At 47.0% G+C, this 19,609-nt stretch overlaps 1 protein-coding gene across 1 annotated transcript in view; it reads right to left on the bottom strand.

Moving 5' to 3' along the window:
* The window catches only part of PARP1 (poly(ADP-ribose) polymerase 1), a 31,988-nt gene extending 17,329 nt beyond the window's left edge, over positions 1-14,659 (bottom strand). The window contains exons 1-7 of the mRNA XM_080910658.1: positions 14,458-14,659; positions 10,126-10,291; positions 7,191-7,306; positions 5,456-5,670; positions 4,341-4,443; positions 1,310-1,426; positions 218-394 (exon numbers count right to left, since the gene is read on the bottom strand). Of these exons, the coding sequence (XP_080766784.1) occupies positions 218-394; positions 1,310-1,426; positions 4,341-4,443; positions 5,456-5,670; positions 7,191-7,306; positions 10,126-10,291; positions 14,458-14,577 (1,014 nt within the window). The 5' untranslated portion in view covers positions 14,578-14,659. The remainder of the gene's footprint in view (positions 1-217; positions 395-1,309; positions 1,427-4,340; positions 4,444-5,455; positions 5,671-7,190; positions 7,307-10,125; positions 10,292-14,457) is intronic.
* Between the last annotated feature and the right edge of the window lie 4,950 nt (positions 14,660-19,609).

The following is a 19,609-nucleotide window of genomic DNA, read 5'->3' on the forward strand; positions in this document are numbered from 1 at the left end:
AGAGTGGCTACTCAGGCCAAGGTGGAGAAAGACCAGGAGGGAGAAGGGAGAGCGTAATTACATCAGTGAACAGAGAGCTAACTCTACTTAGTACTGATTATGAGAAAGGGTGAGAAACATGGACTGTCATCTTGTGACATGGAGCATGGACATGTCCAGAGGTGGACAGACTCATGTTTTCCTGCTGACAGATTCCAGGATACTCCCCAGCCTTTACCTTTGGAGTTACCCATTCCTTTCGGCTAGGATTCTGTGTCTTGAACATGCACTTAGTCCAGGCAGTGACATCCCCAGTACAATAGTAAGCGTCGCTCTTAAAAACCAGCTGGCCTGAACACTCCTTGCAGGGCAGAAGGGCCCCAAACGCCATGCCATCAGCAACTCGGTCCAAGATCTGAAAACACATGCCAGAAACCAGGGGCTCAGGAAAGGAAAGCTACTAAAACAGATGAAGAATCTCAAACAGGCTCTAATCCCTGGAAAGAGGCTCTCTCTGGGCTCTACCACAGCCCAGGTGCCAGCTTACAATACAGCCCAGGCTGTGTACTTTTTGAGTCCCTAGCTCCAAATAAAGGGTTCCTGCAGCAAACACTCTATCATGTAAGAAGTGACCCAAGTAGGTTCGGGGTAGGCTTAGCCCTGAGACTTGTGGCAGCAGACAGCAGGTCTCAGGAGGGTGTGATATAAATCCGAGGCAAAAGCAACTGCCCACCTCGGTACCTCTCTAGGTTCTAAACCAGGACAAACATGTGGCAACGTATGGTATGGCTGGGGTAGTTGGGGGAGCCTATTGGCTGAAGGAGACTGTGACCATGACTCTTTTTAACAAAATCTCATCAAACATTTGACTTTACCAATAAAGACTTGGGAACCAGATGTCTGGGGCTCAGAGAGGCAAAGAAAGCACCTAAGGTGACCTTCCTCCTCAGCCGAGGTCCCAAAGGAAGCTCACCTACTCCATACCATCTCAAAAACCCCTCAAACTGAATGTCCCTCCCCTCTACTTCCAGAACACCTCTCTGTCCTCCTGGCTCCCTCTTACTTTTATGTGTTTTCCCTATGTTCACTTCCTGTCATCTGGTTGCTTGCCTACCTCGACCTACGGCTGACTTTATTTAATCCTATTTACAATGAACAGAAGCTCTCAGATTAAAGGTGTGCACTGGGGATGGGCCACACCACAACTAGAAACAGGGTTTTCCAAGTGAATGACACACTATCCTGCAGCACAGGATCAGTTACTGCCATGCATGGAGCTCTGAGTTCTTGCAGGGCCTCCCGTGTCCCCCACAGCATTACGGGCACTCACCGCTGACTCTCCAGACGGTACTTGCTGCTGATTGAAGATGAGCAGCTCCTTCAGGTCGTTGGTGGAACACACTTTCTTCAGCTCATCTTTGATATTCCAGATCAGCTCATTCTGAGCCTGAGGATGAGACCCCTCAGCTGAGATCAGTTCTTCCCAAAATTGTAATTAATAGCTTTCCTACCTTACATTTAAAAAGGGTTACATTCATTTATTAATATGTGTACACTATCATGTTCATAGGGCATGCTTAGAGGTCTGAGAATGTAGGAGTTGATTTTCTCCTTCCATAATGCAAGGGTTTTTTAAAATTGTTTTCTGGGGGGGGGGGGGGGGGGGTTGTCCTCTCTATTAGGAACTGTGGCTGTCCTGAAACTCACTATGTATACCAGGCTGACTGGCCTCCGACTCTGGGACTAAAGATGTGTATTATTACACCTAGTCTCTAATGTAGGTTTTGTAGGTCAAACTCAGGTCACTAGGGGGTCAGTGAGGGGCCGCCTTGATCATGGGGGCTGTGCATGGGGCCCCTGGGACACTATCCAAGGAGGTGCAATTCACTGACATTGAAGCAGGGAGTATGGGCTTCCTCCTTTTGGGATAAGGACTGAGTTGTACATTTTAAAAGTCCAAGCAATAACTTTTAGGGAGAGACTGAGGTGAGACAGACTATGACTCAGGAACCCAGGCTGCCCTCAAATTCACAGAAATTCTCTTGCCTCAGTCTTTGCCGAACTTTAAATGAGTTAATCAGAGCTGGTAAAATGGCTCAATAAGTAAAGCTATTTGCTACTGGCCCCATGACCTGAGCTCGATCCCTAGGACTCGAACTGTGGAGGTAGAGAACTAACTGACTCCAACACAGACATGGAGGAGGCTCACAACACCATCCCTAACTTGGTTTGGGTTATTTATCTTAATGCTCTTTTCTGACCTCTTCTGGCACCAATTGTATGTATTCACATACAATTACATATGTATGACTGACTTACTTTGAAACCTCAACTCAGGCTACTAAACAGTGTTCTTCCTGGCTGAGGTCTACCACCAGAGCCAGGCCTGGTCAGTGAGCCTTCTGATCTCTTGATAAAGCTGGGCTGCCTGTTTCTCCAAGGCTAGTCTGACCAACTCCACCCTCAGGTCTACCCCTCAGGCAAACCCCTGTACACATCACAATAAAGCATAGAGAATCTCTAGTGCACTGTATGAAAGTATCACCTGTCAATAAAAAAGCTGTTGGCTTATTAGCTTAGGCAGGAAATAGAAGGTGGAAGTTTCAGTAGGAAGAGAGGAAGTCTGGGATAGTCAGGCACAGGAAGGGGATTTGCTGATGGAGATGTCCGATGACCCTAAGGAGAGTCATGTGGCAGGACTCAGAAAAAACGGGCAATAAGATACAGAGTAAGGGAACAAACCAAAGCTTTTGGCCTAGGCACTCACTCATTAATAATTCAATCTTAGAGTTGTTATTTTGGGAATTTGGGCGTGGATAGAAAAGCCCACGATTACAATAAAGCCAGGCAACGCTCTCAGAAAATATTTGCAAAGTATGAAGAAGACCACTTATAAATAAGACTGAATCCCTTATTGCATTGGCCTTGGAGTCAACCCATCAGAAACCTGTTTCAAGGGACAAAGAAGTGACTGGAAGTTCTGGCCCCCATTATTTTTCCCAATACCTACTTACCGATTTCCTACATACTCAAGCTGGAATAAATGAAACCTTTTCTAGAACAGACTCTAAGTCTAGATTTCAATGTCTACTAAATGCCCGGTCCTTGTTGGGGCTTTTATGTGACATCTCATTCATTCTCACAACCATCTGCCAAGGAGGTAGCAGGATGAGCTTCCAACCTCCTTGGGACAGCAGGCTGCACCTCCTAAGATGGAAAGAAGAGCGCTGGCCCTACCCACATCAAGGAAAGATTAACTTGCTCACTGAGGCTATCACCTATCACCTCCAGTGCTGGGCTCTCAATACCAACATCCTTTTCACTACTCCCCATCTTAGGGCACACAGTGGGAGCCAGAAGCAGCAGTCTCTGAGCACAGGTCCCATGGAATGGCAGATCTATCTCTTTTATGGCTGAGGATAGACTACAGAGACAGACTGGAGTAGAGGAAGGAGCTGAGAGAGTAATTCAATCTTCTGGTTTGCTTTTTGTCACTGGCAACATTGGAGAGAGAACATCAGCACACCCACCGAAAGGCAAACGCAAATATGTGAAAGTGAAAGAAAAAACGTTAAAATACGGGGATGACTGGAGCTCTGGCTCCTAGAGGACCTAAATTCAATTCCCAAATCCACACGGCAGCTCAGAATCCTCTCCAGTCTAACTATAGTCCCAGGGATTTCAGGGAGCAGACACACAGCAGGCAAAACACCAATACCAAGAAGGAAAAACAAACACAGCTGAATATTACACACATTTAAGCAGAGGGCCCCACCAGTCAAAACCAGATCACAGATTGCTTATAACTGAGCCAGTGGCAAAAGCTGAAAATCACAAACTCAAGCTCCTGAAAAATGATGTTCCCAAGAAGAGACTTGACTGTTCTGACTGTCCAACTCCCAGCATTCGGCAGGCGGTAGCATAACCAACACTAAGGAGCCTTCCACGGTCAATGGCCACCAACGTGTGGAAACTCCTTTTTCACTGCATGCTCTCCAGTCCTTTGTAGACCTTCCAAGGCGCCTGCGCTAGGAACTGGCATCTGTGACCTCAGCCTCCAACACTCATGAGTGAGCTGCAGGTGCAGGGCGCCATGATGCCTTGACTGGCCTGAAGCATTACTGTCACCCAGAGTCAAGAAGACACGGAACATTCTAGAGTGCTTGGTCCTGGCTACAGACCCGGCGTCTAAGGCCTTGTGCTCTGTCACCAAAATAAAAAACTGGTTTCTATGAGCAAGAACAAGCTGGGAGAGAAGCCATGAGGGTGAAAAGCACAGAGTTTCTACTGGTCTTTCTGAGTAGGAACAGCTTGGGTGTCCAGCAGGAGAAAGGACAGAGGACACACAGCCCAGGACTCACCTTGAGGGCCTTTTCCAGCTTACTACTATCCTTGTCCTTTCCTTTTTTAGGTTTCTTTTTGGCCACCTCATCTGTTCCATCCACCTCGTCGCCTTTTCTCTTTCTGAAAGAAATACAGGACTTAATAAGAACCCTTGAGATGGATGCCCAGTCCAACCAGGTGACATACCTCAATGTCACTTTAGCCTTGCTATTTGTTGCCCTCTCATGTACAGGTGCTACCGGCAACCAGGCAGATAGGAGATGCTATGCTGCTCAGGACCTCTTCTGCCAATAAGGAGGGGCCTGGAGCTCACTCACCCTAGTGTCCAGAACAAGCAGGACAGACCAAGGGCTCAGGTCACATCTCATGCTGAACCCCACATATCTCTTGCATACAAAATGACTGGGAATCATGGAAAAGCAAACACAACTATAAGAACTGAGGCTGGAGCAAGACATAGGGCTGCTGCCCAGATCACCATGCAGCCCGAGTTCGCCCTGGCACTTTCTAAAGCCACATGCTAGGGAAGAGCAAGACTTGCAGGACTACGGTGATGAGATCAGGCACAGAGCTAAGCACGCTCCAGTTCTCCAGCATCATGTCAGAAATACAGACAGCCAGAGAACATCCCTGTGCTAGAACAGTCTGAGCACAGCACAGAGTCCCATGACTCTCAGTATGCTCATTAATAAGCTACTCCAGAATGAGGCTTATTAGAATGGCCCTTCCCATTCTAGATGCTAATCTTAGGTATGGGCCTATCTGTTCTGATCACTGTTCATCTTTTTGTGAACAGTCATAATTCTCCCAGAGATGCAGACACAGAAACGCCTCTGCTGCATGACTGTGGCAAATTTAAAGAACACAAATGTGGATCTTCACAGGGTTTGGAACCATGGCCAGCACCTGTGCAAGGAAACTTGGATGGTCCACAAGGGTGGCCTTTTAATACTTGAAGCTTGTATGAAAAAGCGGCATAGTCTGGGGACAGATGTCATGGCTGATGAGCTGGTATTGATGGGTACTGGGGCAGCAGCCCCACAGCTCCTGGCTTTCTGATCATTATCAGAGGAATGGAGACCACAGGCTCTGTCCACCTTTGAACTCTACATTCCAACCATATCCCACCTACCCTTCGTTCTTGACTGCCGGGAGCTGCTTCTTCAGAGCTTCTTTGTCTTCTGCAGAGAGGAGGCTGAAACCCTTGAGCTGGCTGGCACTGTACTCAGGCCGGAAGCCCAGCTCGTCTCGTTTCTTGACAAAGCATGTTGGATGGTACCAGCGGTCAATCATACCCAGCTGCGGCTTCTCTGGATCCAGCATCTTCTTGGACAGGCGCATCTGGCCCTGTAGGGAAAACCATGTGGTATCTAGGGAATGACAAGGCAGGGCAAGGAGCAGCTAGCCCAGGGCCTTGAGTCCACACAAAGGTACATGTAGCCAATTTGAAGCTCTTAGAAAGTTCTGACTTTCACACCATCAAGGACTGTGAAGTTCCATTAGGGCCCAGCACTCTATGAGACTGACACATGACCTGCTGTGCTAAGTCTTAGCAGTATTGCTCACACATTCTAAATGACTGTCTACATACCATTCTTAGACAACACTTCCCTAGGGATGGGTTAAGATGCTGACACAGTGTGCTTGACAGCAGTGGCATTGCACATTCTGTGATGGCTTCAGTGTGGCAACTTATCCAACAGGGACTTTCTGTCTATCCTCACCCTCTCATGGACTCTCTGGTCGCTATATATAATTAAGGGTCCAATTAAGCTGCATTGATAAACAAAAGCCAGCTTCTGCCAGTCTGCCAGGTGTACAATTTGAATGACTGACATTCCTCAAGTTCCCATCTGTGAGGCGGCTGCAAAGAGTTGGGCCAGCAGGGATCCTGACAATACAGAAAACTCCACCTCAGGCTGACTAAACGTCTAGAACACAGAGCAGCTGCTGGTCCCTCAGAGGCAAGAGGACCACAGTTTTTGCCTCCAATTGTTAATGGTGAAAGGTGAGGATATTTAGCAACTACACTTTCCTTAGTTTCATGTCTGCTACATTTAGATCTTGAACTATTCTCAAAGGTTCTTTTATCATCAGACTGTGATGCTCTTTCTTGGGAGGAAGTGGAAGTCGGGCCTTCTAGAAAGAAGTTAGCTTTGGGTTTCCCCTGATACTAAGATGTAGGTCTTTCTATTTTATGTCCCATAAACTAAACAGGCCTCCCTTGCCATGTGCTCCTGCCACGTGGGATGCCACCACAGGCTCAAAGCGATGGGACCAAGGGGTGGACTATGACTAAAACGTTTGGAACCATGAGCTGTGAGCCAACACCGGCCTCCTCCTCAGGTGGACTATCTCTGGCATCGTATCGTCCCCCACACAGAAAATCGACTCGGATACTTCTCAATACACCTAATGCTAAATGAATCGTGGCAGCAGAAGGGAGCACTGGCAAGCACAGGCATACCTTCTACTGGTCCAAGTCACCCACTCCACCGAACTGGCCGCCAGCCTTCAGGGACAAGAACTAGTGGCAGGGGAGGCTGGTCTGTGAAGTTTCTCTGATTAAAACAGGAGTTGGAAGCAGGATAACTCTCCTCACCTCAAACCCATCAAACAAGAACTGCCCCCATGCCCATTGACTTTGGGCAGACCTATGCTGATTCTTCTAGGGCCCCTACCCATAAACGTAGCTAAGGACAAAGGTCTGGGCCTGCCCAGAGTAAGAAGCTGGCACCTCCCACCTCCACTGAATTCTGTGTTGAGCCAGAAGGTAAAGGCAGTTTGTACTTTCCTCCTGACATGGTCCATGCCCCAAGTTCTACTTCTCTACCGAGTACCCGGAAATGAGGGCACGGAAGCTCTACCTTCTCTATCTTCTCCATGCAGCCCTTGCATGTGCTCCTGTTGGACTTGGCATACTCTGCTGCAAAGTCACCCAGCGTCTTCTCCGCCTTGCCGCCACTTCCATCCTGGCCTTTGCCTGAAGAACCAAACACACGTCTCTGCTCAACTCAGTAGCCTCATGCTGCAGCCCCCAGATGCCCATCTTCTGTCTTCCTTCTCCCAGGACCCTCCCACAAGAACACTATGTTCTGGGTGATCACATTCATCTCTACTGGCAACAACTGTGGACAATTTTTCTTTTAATTTCCACTGCACAGCCTGGGCTACCTTAGTCTTTAAATTATGTCTCTCTCTCTCTCTCTCTCTCTCTCTCTCTCTCTGTGTGTGTGTGTGTGTGTGTGTGTGTATGAATGCAGGTACTAGAAGACAACATCAGATATCTGATAGTTGGGAGCTGGGAGCCAATCCCAGGTCTACCCTAATCAGTGAGTAAATAGTGGACCATCTCTCTAGTCCTCATCTTGCCTTTTGACAGACATGGGGTCTTATTGAACTTAGAGATCACCAAATTAGCTCAGTGGCTGTCTAGTGAGCTCAGGGACTGCCTGTCTCCACTGTCCACACCCCAACACTACAGCCACACCAGGTTTTTGACAAGAGTTCTGGGGCTCTGAACTCAAGTCTTCATGATTGCATGGTAAACTTTACTAACATCTGTTAGAAATTATAAAGGACGCACAAAGGAAAAGTAGAGAAGTTATATTGTGTAGTGTCACAACTTCACAAAGCTACAATAACGTGGAACTGGAAGACAAAGTGAACCAAATGGAATCCAGACACAGGCCCTGGTGACAGTGTCAACTGGTTCTGACAAAGAGGTGGGATGGTTTGAATGATCAATGTCTTCCATAATCTTGGGCATGTGAGTTGGTCCCCAGATGGTGTCCTGTTCGGACGGGCTTAGGACAGGAGTCTTGCTGAGGAAGGATGTCGCTGAGAGTTTAAAACCTCGTGCCAGTTTCCAGAGCACGCTCCTGATTCCTGCTGTGCTTCCCACTTGCACTTCCCCATCACGAGATCTTACACTCAAATCAATCCTCTCTCCTGTACGATGCTTGGTCATGCTGTTGTATCACAGCAAGAGAAAGGCAACCAATACAGAGCATTCTCCACAGATGCTGCTGTAACAACAGGAAAATCCCCCACATCTTCCTTAGAGCTAACACAAGTTAACTTAGGCCCAAGTTCCATCCTTGGGACCTAGAGTGGGTGTTAGGAGAGAAACATCATGCATGGATGCAACCCCTTCCCACATATAAATAAATAAATGTGAAAATTTACAATGAAACTCAAAGTCAAGCCACAGACTGTAGCAGTCACAACACATGTGTTTACCCAGGGACCTGCAGAGGCTAAACACTGAGAGTTCAAGAGTAAGGTCCATATTGGAATCACGAAAGGTAGGCTGGGAGATGGCTCAGTGGTTGAGAGCAATTGTTACTCTTGTAGTGGATCCAGGTTCAATTCCCAGGACCCATACATGGTGGTTCACAACATTCTATAACTCTAGTCCTAGGGGACCAGAAGTTCTTTTCTGACTCCATGGGAACCAGGCACCAAACATGGTGGGTATACATACATGTAGGCAAAACACTCATACACTTAAAATAAATCTAAACATAAAGTTTAAAAAGAAAACAGAAACCACAACAAGCTACAAGTTGAGTGTCCCCTGTGTAAAAGATTTAGAACTCTTCAGGAGTGCAGGTTTTTTGTTTTGACTTTTGAAATAACTGCACATACATGTAAAACATCCTACACTAGATGGGCTACAGGTCCACACATGAAATCCATCTGTCTTGCAGATTCATTCCTTATATGCACAGCCCGAAGGTATGGGTGTACAGTATCTCTAGCCTGTCTATCACCAACTCCAACACTGTCATGAAGTCGGGTGTGGAATTTTCCACCCACAGTGGTGTATAGTTGCTCAAAGTTTCGAATTTTGGAGCATTACTGGATGAAGGACACTCAAACCATATCAATATTAGAAAGCCTGCTGGAATGTAGTCAACTACCCAGAGTTACCAACAGAGAACAGGACAAGCAAAGTGTGCTTTAAACAAAGGGACACCATTCAGCAGCAGAAGAGGACTAAGGGCCTCACGCTGAATGAAGCAGCAGAGAAGAAAGGACATAGATTTCCTTTTTTCCCTGAAACTAAACCTAGGCAACACTAATTTCTGAGGCTAGAAATCAGAATAGAAGCCAGAGGTTGAAGGTGCACACCTGTAACCCCAGCACTCAGGTAGCTAATGCAGGAGGATTGCTGACTTCAAGGTATGTATTTATTTGTTTGAGACGTAGTCTCCCTACATACCATCGGCTGTCCTTGAACTCAGAGATTTGCCTGCCTAAGGTCTGTTTTTTATTTTTAAAAAGGAGGAAAGACTTGACAGAGGCTTCCTCCTGGGTATAATCTGTGCACAGGGCCTGGAAGGCATCAGTGGTAGGTACATCATCCATCCATCCATCCATCCAAGTCCATAGAACACACAACAGCAAAGGACAACAATGGGAGGGGCAGCTACTGGAGCACTGCGCCCTTGTATTTCTCTCAGTTTTCCTAAAACTGGCTAGATGGCTTGGCTATATAAGGTACATGCTATGCAAACCGAGCAACCCAAGTTCAAATCCTGGAGCCCCTGTGGGAGAGACCCAACTCAGTAAAACTGTCTTCTAACCTACACATGCATACTATACCACAAACGTGTGCATGTACTAACACACATGCACGGTGCTAATAAAATAAAAAATTAAAACCTATTAAAAATAAGAACCATGCACATTTAAAGGCTACCTTTCCAGCATCTGGAAAGATGAAACAGCAAGCCTCATGCAATAGACAATGCAGCCCGAGGAGCCGAGTGCTCTAGAAAGTCTGGCTGTACACACCTGCCACTCCTCCAGCCTCTGCCGTCTTCTTGACCTTCTGCTGGTCATCCCACCGCAGCTCAGAGAACCCATCCACCTCCACATCAGGCTGCCGGATGGAGTGGCCCACCTTCCAGAAGCAGGAGAAGTGGTACCAGTGTGGGACTTTTCCATCGAACATGGGTGACTAAGGACAGAAAGCGGAGATGAGGGACTGTTAATCTCCATGCAGGCCACAGTCCTGCCCACAGCCCAGGCAGCAATGGATCCCCATTTTCCCTGAGGCTGCCTGAAGCTCTCTCAGGTCACACAGTGACTTGCAAATGGATGAGAAACAGTTCCTGGCTTCTCATCTAAGTTGTTTTCCTAAAAGCTAAAAATTATGGCTAGCCACCCCCAAACCCACTGTCTCAGGGTGAGAGGGTAACCCCGGTTTCTTTTAGGTTGTGTGCCGCACTTCTGACTTGCTGCATAGCCTGCCTGGTGAGACACAGAAGATCTACTTAGTGTCCCCCCCGCCCCCCACCTGTTAGAAGACCCGGGAAGCAGCACTTGAGCTCAAGGGTCTGGGTGGCCCAGAAATGGCTCTTAAGTACCTCTGTGGCTAAAAATAATAAGGCGTAGGACCCAGATAATGAGCCAGGCAGAAAAAAAAACGTGTCAGAGAGTGTTAGGCGCAGCAAAGCATGCATGCACAGGTGAGTAGAAGAAAAGGTTTCTATGAGGGACATGAGAGCCTAAGGCAGAAGGCTTCCAGGCCTGGAGCTAGTCTGAACAATGGCCTCAGGGTGGCACCCGATCCCCCCAATGTGCCAGAGTTGAAGGCACTGTACCACTTCAGGTGTTTTCCTATGAGGCTCTACACCCAGTACTTCCCGTTCTAGAGATGGTGACAGCTGCCGACATTAACCCAGTTTCCTGGTGCCCTTCCTCCACAGACCATGCCTCTGGGAAGGAAGCAGCAGCATCTCACAGATGGTAGCAACAATGGAGACACAGTGAGGTAGATGAGACAATAATCTGATACCAAGTTTCCCATCCTGACCTCAGAAGAGCTACTTAACACAAACTGCTTTCTGACCAGTGCTCATATGGCTGCTTCAAGGGGCCATGCCATGAAATATACACATTAGACAGGATAACCACTGAAGCTTTAGGATGGAGCTGACATCCTTTAAGATGCACTAAAATGTAGGGCTAAGGGTGGAGGCTCAGCGGCTAAGTCGTCCCTCTATGGGACCTGGGTTCTGTTCCTAGCACCCATATGGCTGTTCACAGCCTTCTGTAACCCCAGTTCTAGGGGATCTGACATCTTCTGACCTCTCGGCACCAGGAAGGTGATGCACAGACAAACATACAGGCAAAACACCCATAAACAAAGATTAAGTAAGTAAATAAAAACTCAAAGTGTAAAGCAAGACCCAATAGTAATTACCTGCCCCTGGGTCTTCCGAGCTCCCAAAAGCCTTTGGGCTCTGCAGACCTCAGGTGCCTCAAGGCCCCATCCACTGCTTCCCTCGGAGCTGTATTTATTACCAAACTTCAGTCCCCAGCCAGGCACAGAGGAAAGGAGAACTGCAGCAAAGATGGTCTCTAGACCAGACAATCAATGGTATTTTTGAGTGGCCTCAGCTTCAGGCTCTCAACACGCCATCAGACCACAGCAGGCAACAGCTCCAGATCCCTGAGCCTCTATGGAGAGCAGCTTAGGTGGCCATACCTACTGCCTCCTTGGTTATGCCCCTGTGGTCTACTGAAGATACAAAACCAGAGAAACCCATACTCTTTAAGAAAGACAAAACCAAACTCCTAACCATGGCAAGGCCTGAGAGTGGCTGGTGGTAAAGGCCGACATCCTAAGAGTAAATCTACCCAGGAGTCAGGAAATAGAAAAGGTAGAGAATCTAGGACTGAAACCTACAAAGCACAAGGCACCAGCCATGGACCAAATGCCTCACCTAGCCCCAACAACCACAATGTTCACCAGTTTTTTCCAGGTAAGGCAGGCCAAAAGCCCTGCCTGTGGGAGGGAGACCGCCTTGCTCAAATCCTCCCAGGGTTGTCTCTGCCTCCTGGCCTCCTGGTTAAGCAGCCAGAAGGCCCAGTTCCTCCCTCACCCCTCGGTTCCCAAATAACAGGTTATCAGATGCTCAGACAAAAATCCTCTCATACAAATGTAAAAGAAGGCATTTAAATTCAAATTGCTGAAAGAAAAAAAAAAAAAACCGGTTCCTCCTTTTAGGTACTCCAAAGCTCAGCCAATAAGGCCAACTTTAAATTCAGACCTAAACTCCCAACTTCAACTATGGAAGAGAACCACCTTCACTCAGAATGAACAATAGTTTCTTTCAAGGCTAAAACAAGACCAAAAAAAACAAACAAAAACACCAGAAAAACAACAAAAAATCAAAAACAAGCTGGAATTAGGGCCTTGATCTAAGTTTGGGCCTTAAAATGAGTAGCCCCAGCCTTCCCAAAATCCCTCTTTTCCTGTCTTCCTAGGCAGTGGGGGACAGGAGGAGGGTTTCCTTTCACAGGAGGGGTATTCTCATGCTAGAACACTGGGGAGGCAGAGGCAGGCAGATCTCTGTGAGTTCAAGGCCAGAAGGACTGTGACTCAAAACAACAATAAAAACAAGCCCAGGTCTCAAAACAACAATAACAAAACAAAACAAAACAAAACAAAAAACAAACAAACAAACAAACAAAAAAAAGGAACAAAACCATTCGATAGGCTGGGTGTAGCAGTATAGGCAGGCTTGTAATTATCAATGCTCCGGAGATGGAGGCCAGAGGATCACAAACGTCTCAAAACCAGCCAACCTACTTCTAGAGACACCATTATGTCATGCTTTACTAATACCCCTCTAATAGCTGCTACAACTGAGGAAGCCCCAATCATAAAGTAATTTGAAAATATACACCTAAGACACTTCTCTGCTTATACTTAAGACTAGAGGAAATAATGGGTTTAATCTATAAGCTGCTTTCTCTCTTAAACCCAGAGAGAGCTTTGAGTTCTATTTATCTTCTCACAGGAAGGAGGGAGCTGTCCTTCAAATTTCAGCTATCTCCATCTCCCTGTCCCACTTCTGTGAAAGGACTCTTAATCAAGCGCCCACACTGGACTGGGACATCTTGGGCTCCTCCTCCACAGGGCACACTGCCTAGCACTCAGCTCCATCACCCCCTTAGCCAATCAGAAAGAACTCAGGGTGGGTTCCCGGCCCAGTCATAAAAGCAAGCCACAAAGATGTGCCTAGCAGTACTTGGGATTTTTGTCACCAATGATCATTATAGACACGAATGCTGTTACTTAATACATGTGTATAGAATGAATGAGAACTATGTGCCAAGCATGCTGAGCTAGGCAGTCTCACCCAGGGAACCAAGATGACTGCTTCAGTTCTTGCCATAAAGAGAAGTAACAGAAGCAATGTGGTATCTTGGTACCCACTAGGTGAATCTCTTCTTCTCCTCCTCTCCCCCAATAAGTACTGAAGTCCCACTGAAGGCTAGCCTGCCTCTTCTGAAACACAATGCTGCAGCTGGACAGCACGGAAAATCAATTACCTTGACCATTAGCAATGGGAGCTTGGGTAACCTAATGTATGGGGGAGGTGGAAACAGGGCAGGTGAGAACCACACTTGGAAAGACAGCAATCAGCAAAACCAGAAGCCCAGGAGGCAGGAGCCACTGGAACTCCAAGGACCTTTGATCCCACCCCACCCCCCATCTCGAAAGTGTCAGTGAAGAGACCAGATAATCGCAGAAAGCGCAGAGACCTCGGGAAGTTGGGAGAAAATGTTATTTCCAAGTAGAAACCAGACCCAAAGCAAACGCATTGTAAAGAAACGGCACTGCTTTGCATAACTAAAACAGAAATGCCGAGAGTGAGCAGATGTTGAAAGGATCATCAAAAATAGGCTTAAGGAAGAAGAAAAAAAAAATCTTCTGTATTTATGGAAGACAAAAATCTTCCAGGACATGATAGGCCCAAATCAGAGCAGCTTCAAAGACCGCGCGCACAGCCTCCACCCCCACGCCGAGAATAGGCAGTGAAATAAACAAGAACTCTGAGACCATCCAGACCGAGCGAAGAGGCCCCTTGTCTTTACAAAGCAAGAGGCACCGCCAGATGCTCTTACTTCCCGGGCTTTTTTAGCGGGGTTAGCGCAATGTCCCGGAAGGGGTCGGCCCAGTGGGCCTCAAGGACCTCAGCTGCAGAGTCAAGGGCCTTTCCCGTCCTTCTCTCCCGGTCATGCTGAGCCGCAGGGGGAGTGCGGCGACCCCGAGCTCACACAGCCTCCCGGGCCCCGTCGCCCTGCGCCTCCGGCCCGGCCCCGCCGCACCTGCACCATGATGGCCATGCGGAGAGAGTCCTTGGGAATACTCTCGCTGCATTTCTTGCAAGAGGCGCGCCCGCTCTTAGCGTACTCCACTCGGTAAAGCCTCTCCGAGGCCTCCGCCATCCTCTCTCTCGTGCCGCAGCGGCAGCCAGACGCCGCCGCCGGTCCGCTCCGCTAACGTGTCGGTTCCCCGCTAGCGTGCGGAGCCGCCTCCGCTCAGGATAGATTGCTGATGCCTGGCGGCGGGACCGCCCCAAAGCTCGCGCGCTTGGGGCGGAGCCCCCGCTCATAGGGCGGGGCTTCGGCACGCGTCCGGGGGCGGGGGGCGGGTTCCAGCGCGACTGCGCCTGTGCGCGCCGGTCTCACTGCCTCTGGGAAGGGGCAGGGGCGGGGGCCGAGGAATCTGACAGGCGCCACCCTTTTTGTCGGTTTGTCCCAAAAAGGAGGCTTTTTTGTTCGCCCAAATAATTCCATCTCACCCACTTCCATTTTTTTTTCTAGGTATGTCTAGAGCGAACCCTGCTGACCCCTAAGTAGAATATTCTGGTTTGAGGCCTTCAGATTGCTGGCACAGAAAACCAACTAAAGCCCAACTTTTCATTCTTAGTAAATTTAAATTCCTAACTATAAATTCCAAGAGAATGAGCAATGCCTGTGACAGTTGGCAGTAGTTGCAACATGTAGTGTCTCCCCCCCCCCCCCACCTCCATCTCCGCTCTGACATAGGGTGTCTCAGTGTAGCCCTGGCTGTCCTGAAACTTGTTCTGTAGACCAGGCTGGCCTTGAACTCACAGAGATCCACGTGCCTTTGCCTCCTGAGTGCTTGGATTAAAGGCGTGCAACCCCATTGCCGGCAACCGATATTTTCATGGGGAGTTCTCAAAAATATTTAAGGTTATCAACAATTGAAATTATGGGTATTGTTAAACTTGCTGTTCGTTCTTGTTATTTAATGTAGCACTACGATTTTTAACGTAATTGGTCTTTTTAGAAAATAATTTTAAAATAATTATATGAACATATGACATGCAGGGTCTCACTATAAATCCCTGGCTAGTATGGAACATGCCATGAAGATGAAGTTGGCTTCAAATTCATCTGAGATACATTTGCCTTTGCCCTAAAATGTGGGTAAACTGTATGCCTGGCAGCAAACTGGTTGATGAGCTGTGGCCTACTTGCCCATGAGTCTTTCTGATTCAGCAGGTATGAACTGGCTCTAGGTATGTGCTTTGTGATGCCTCTGTCTTTGCTTTGTTGTGGGACAGAGACAGGACACATGGCTGTTCCCTGACCTAGTCCAAGTCCTTCTACTTTGGCTTGAAACTGGTCCTGTATGTATCTACCTCAGCAAATGCTCCTTTGCTGCAGAGGGTCTAAACCAGGCAGGCTAGGCTATCCCAGACTTAAGAAAACAGAAAATCTCCCAGACCAAATTACAATGTGTGAATTGCAGGCGTGTTTTGCCTGTACAAATGTTTGTATCTCCTCTGTGCACAGTGTTTGAAGAGCCCAGAAGACGTCTTTGTATCTCCTGACTGGAGTTACAGATGGTTGTGAGCTGTTATGTGGGTAATGGAATTTGAACTCAGGACCTCTGAAAGAGAAAGCAGTGCTTTTAATCTCTGAGCCATCTCTCCACACCTTCCCCTTGCAATAGGTTTAAAAAGAAACTTAGGAACAGTTGCATTTACTTAGAAGTATTCAGAATGTCCACAAACATCTGCAGCTTGCCCACTGCAAAGAAATATTCAGCGAACAGCACACATACTTCATTTGTCCATGTTATGGATGATGATTTACTCATTTTCAGCTCTGTCTACAGAAATGTAGGATTTAATGTGACTGCTACTTCAAGCTGTTGCTGCCTTGACTTCCCCACCATGATGGACAAAAACTAAAATAAACCTTTTCTCCATAACTTACTTTCGTCACATTATTGTATCATGGTGATGAAGAAGGAAACCAAGGTAGTTTAAAATGCTTTTTTTCTAAATTATGTATTATAAATTATAAATATGTACACACACACAGACAGACAGACAGACACACAGCCATATATTTTGGAGACAGAGTCTCAGGGATCCAAGACTTATCTTTACCTTGTTATACAGCCAAGGTTGACCTTGGAAATCCTGCTCCTCCTTTCTCTACCCTCCAAGTCCTGGGATTACAGTGTGTGCCACTATGCTTAGCTCTTAACACAATTAAGAACGTTTCCAAGGCTTTTTTAGATTTACTTTTGTTTGTGTACATGTATATGTGGTTGTGTGGATATATTCCACACACATGGTTGTGCCATCAGAGGCTAAAAGAGGGCATTAAAACTTCTGAAACTGAAGTGACAGAGGATTATGAATATGGGTACTGGGAACCAAACATGGGTCTTCTGTAAGAAGACAACTCTTATCTGCTAAGCCATCTCTCCAGCCCCCTGTTATTATTATTTTGTATTGCCAATAAGAATGAATTTCTTCTCTTTCCTTCTTTTCTTTCATTCTTTCTTCTTCTCCTTCTTCCCTCTTCCTCTTCCCTCTTCCCTCTTCCTCTTCCTCTTCTTCTTCTTCTTCTTCTTCTTCTTCTTCTTTGGTGAGATGGGGTCTCACTGTGCTGCCAGGCTGGCACCAACTCCTGGTTCAGTGGTGCTCTTGCTTCATCACGTGACTATCTGGAACAAAGATGAATGCCACTGCTGGTAGCAACACTGGCTATCTCGTGCACGTCACTGGTCTTTCCACTTCCTCTGTGGATTTTCTGCACTACTTTTGTCAAACTGCTTCCCCATGCCATTTGTTACATTGCATAGCTTTACAAAAGATTTACTTATCTTTATTTTATTTTGCTTGCATGTATATGTACATATGTATACTATATGCGCACTCATAGAGGACAGAAGAAAGCATTGGTTGGATCCTCTGAAACTGGAGTTACAACACTGTGCACCTCTATGTGGGTACTGGGAACCGAACTTTGGTTCTAGGGACAAGGAAACTCCCAAGAGCCCTTAACCTCTGAGCCATCTCGCCAGCCTTCAACTGCGTGCTTGTGCGTGTGCGTGTGTGCGCGCGCGCGCGTGTGTGTGTGTGTGTGTGTGTGTGTGTGTGTGTGTGTGTTTTAATGACATAGCCTTGTCTTACTTATTTCCCTTGTTTGCTCTTGTAAATGCTCTCTCTTCACCATAGTTTGTGGCCTGATGCTGAGATTTGAAACAAAGCTCAATGATGAAGGAAAAAGGAGCCTGGGCCAGCGGACTAAAATGGCCCACGGCATGTGAGACAATGCTGTGCGGAGCCCGTGGCTCGGGAGGCAGCGCTGTGCGAAGCCTGTGGGAGGCAGCGTGGTACTGCTTCGCTGGCAGCCTCCACCACACTGTCTTTGCTACGCCTCTTCTTTCCACTGATGTCAGACAAGAAGTGTGTTGTTATTTTTTTCTTCCATTGCTGGGGATGGAGCCTAGGACTAGGCAAATTTTACTAATGAGCCTAACAGCCTTACTGTCTTAAAAAAGAATTTTTATAATTATTTATTTATTTGTGGAGAGAGAGAGAGAGAGAGAGAGAGCGGGGGTGGAGGGAGGAAACATACCATGGTGTGTGCAAAGGGGCTAGAGGACAAATTGTGGGAGTTGGTTTACTCCTTCTTTCATGTGGGTCCTGTGGGTTGAACTAAGATCCTCAGGCTTGGCTGAGCCATCTCACCAGCTAGCCATGCAGGTACATAATATGTGCATTATCTTGTATTCATAACACTTAGCCTAGTACCTGGCATATGGTAGCCATTCATTGAAAATGTACTGAATGAACAAATGATGCATATATAAATAAATATGTACAAAGAAGGTGGGTTTCCTTTCCTTTGGGAAAAAAGAATCAGGACAGATCCCCAAGGACATGCTGAAGAGTTGGGAGCATTGTGTAATGCTGTTGTTAGCTAGTTAATTCCATTTATCCTAGGCAGGCAGAGCACAGTCCTGTTCCAAGGGCTCTACCCACGTGGAGCAGTATCTACCGAGCACATTTCTCACGGAGCAAATAAACCCAGTTATTTTAAAACACAAGGCCAGCATCATGAAACTCACAATTGCCTCTGAAAATTATGTTCCCTTCCAAGCCTACGCAGTTGTCCTGGCTGCTGATTTTTCTGTCAAGAATGGAGTTTGGTTGTGTGGAAACAGCCATCCCAGGGAGAAGTACCAGGGCCCACAGCCCATCTGAAGGCTGATGGATGCAGAGCGTTCCTGGACACAGTGACTCCTGCCTTTGTCCTCCAGTGACAGCAAAGACAGGGGAAGTGTGCATCCTTCTAGCTAGCCTGAGAAAAGGTCCTCTTGTTTTCTGAAAAAAATGCACACACAGGAGGAAAGGAACAAAAACTACACATAGATATGACTGTTTGTTAATTCTGTTTACCCCAGGCAGGTGGAGGATGGGAAAGAAAATTGCCCCAGCCCAAGAGGAAAATCGTTTCGCCAACCCCACGTTCCATGACAGCCCAGCTGGGAAGCCAAGTTCCTTTGTCAGTGCTTACATAAGTCTAATCAGGGTGTAGATTTCTTAACCATATTCACATGCAGGCACTTTTCAATCGCTGTGATTTATTTTTCAATAACACTTCCTTTAAAAAAAATAGCTTCAAAAAATTCTGTCATTCTCCTTTCTATAATAATTTCCAAGGGCAAAAGATTCCAACCAGAATTGAGCAAACACATGTCATTTCACATTTTTAAGATTTGATTTTTTTTTTTTTTTTGAATTACAGCTGAGCCTTACTGAAGCATGGTTTATTTGACATATTGAGAAATAATTGAGGCAGATCTTGTTCCCTGGAAGGCATTACAGGCAGTGAAATCTCCAGGATTTTAGAATAGGAAGGGATTGTAGAGGCACGGGGCTGGTGGAGCTCTAGAAATCAGAACTCTCCGGTTTTCTGGAGGTCCCACAGCCAGTGCAGCCTGGGCTGAGCACAGAGTGGCCCAAGGTGTCCTCAGTTGCCTCCATGAAGACATGATTCATTGACAGGCTGTGGTCGGTGCTCTGAAAGTACTTAGGTGAGGCGGTAAGCTGGAATGTGAGACCTAAGTAGTGGTCAGCAAGCCCTGAAATTACTCAGACTTGGAAAGCTGGGTCAGTCAACTCAAGACAGGCTAGGTCAACAG

Source organism: Micromys minutus (assembly GCF_963924665.1).
Source record: "Micromys minutus genome assembly, chromosome: 1".
Lineage (NCBI taxonomy): Eukaryota > Metazoa > Chordata > Mammalia > Rodentia > Muridae > Micromys > Micromys minutus.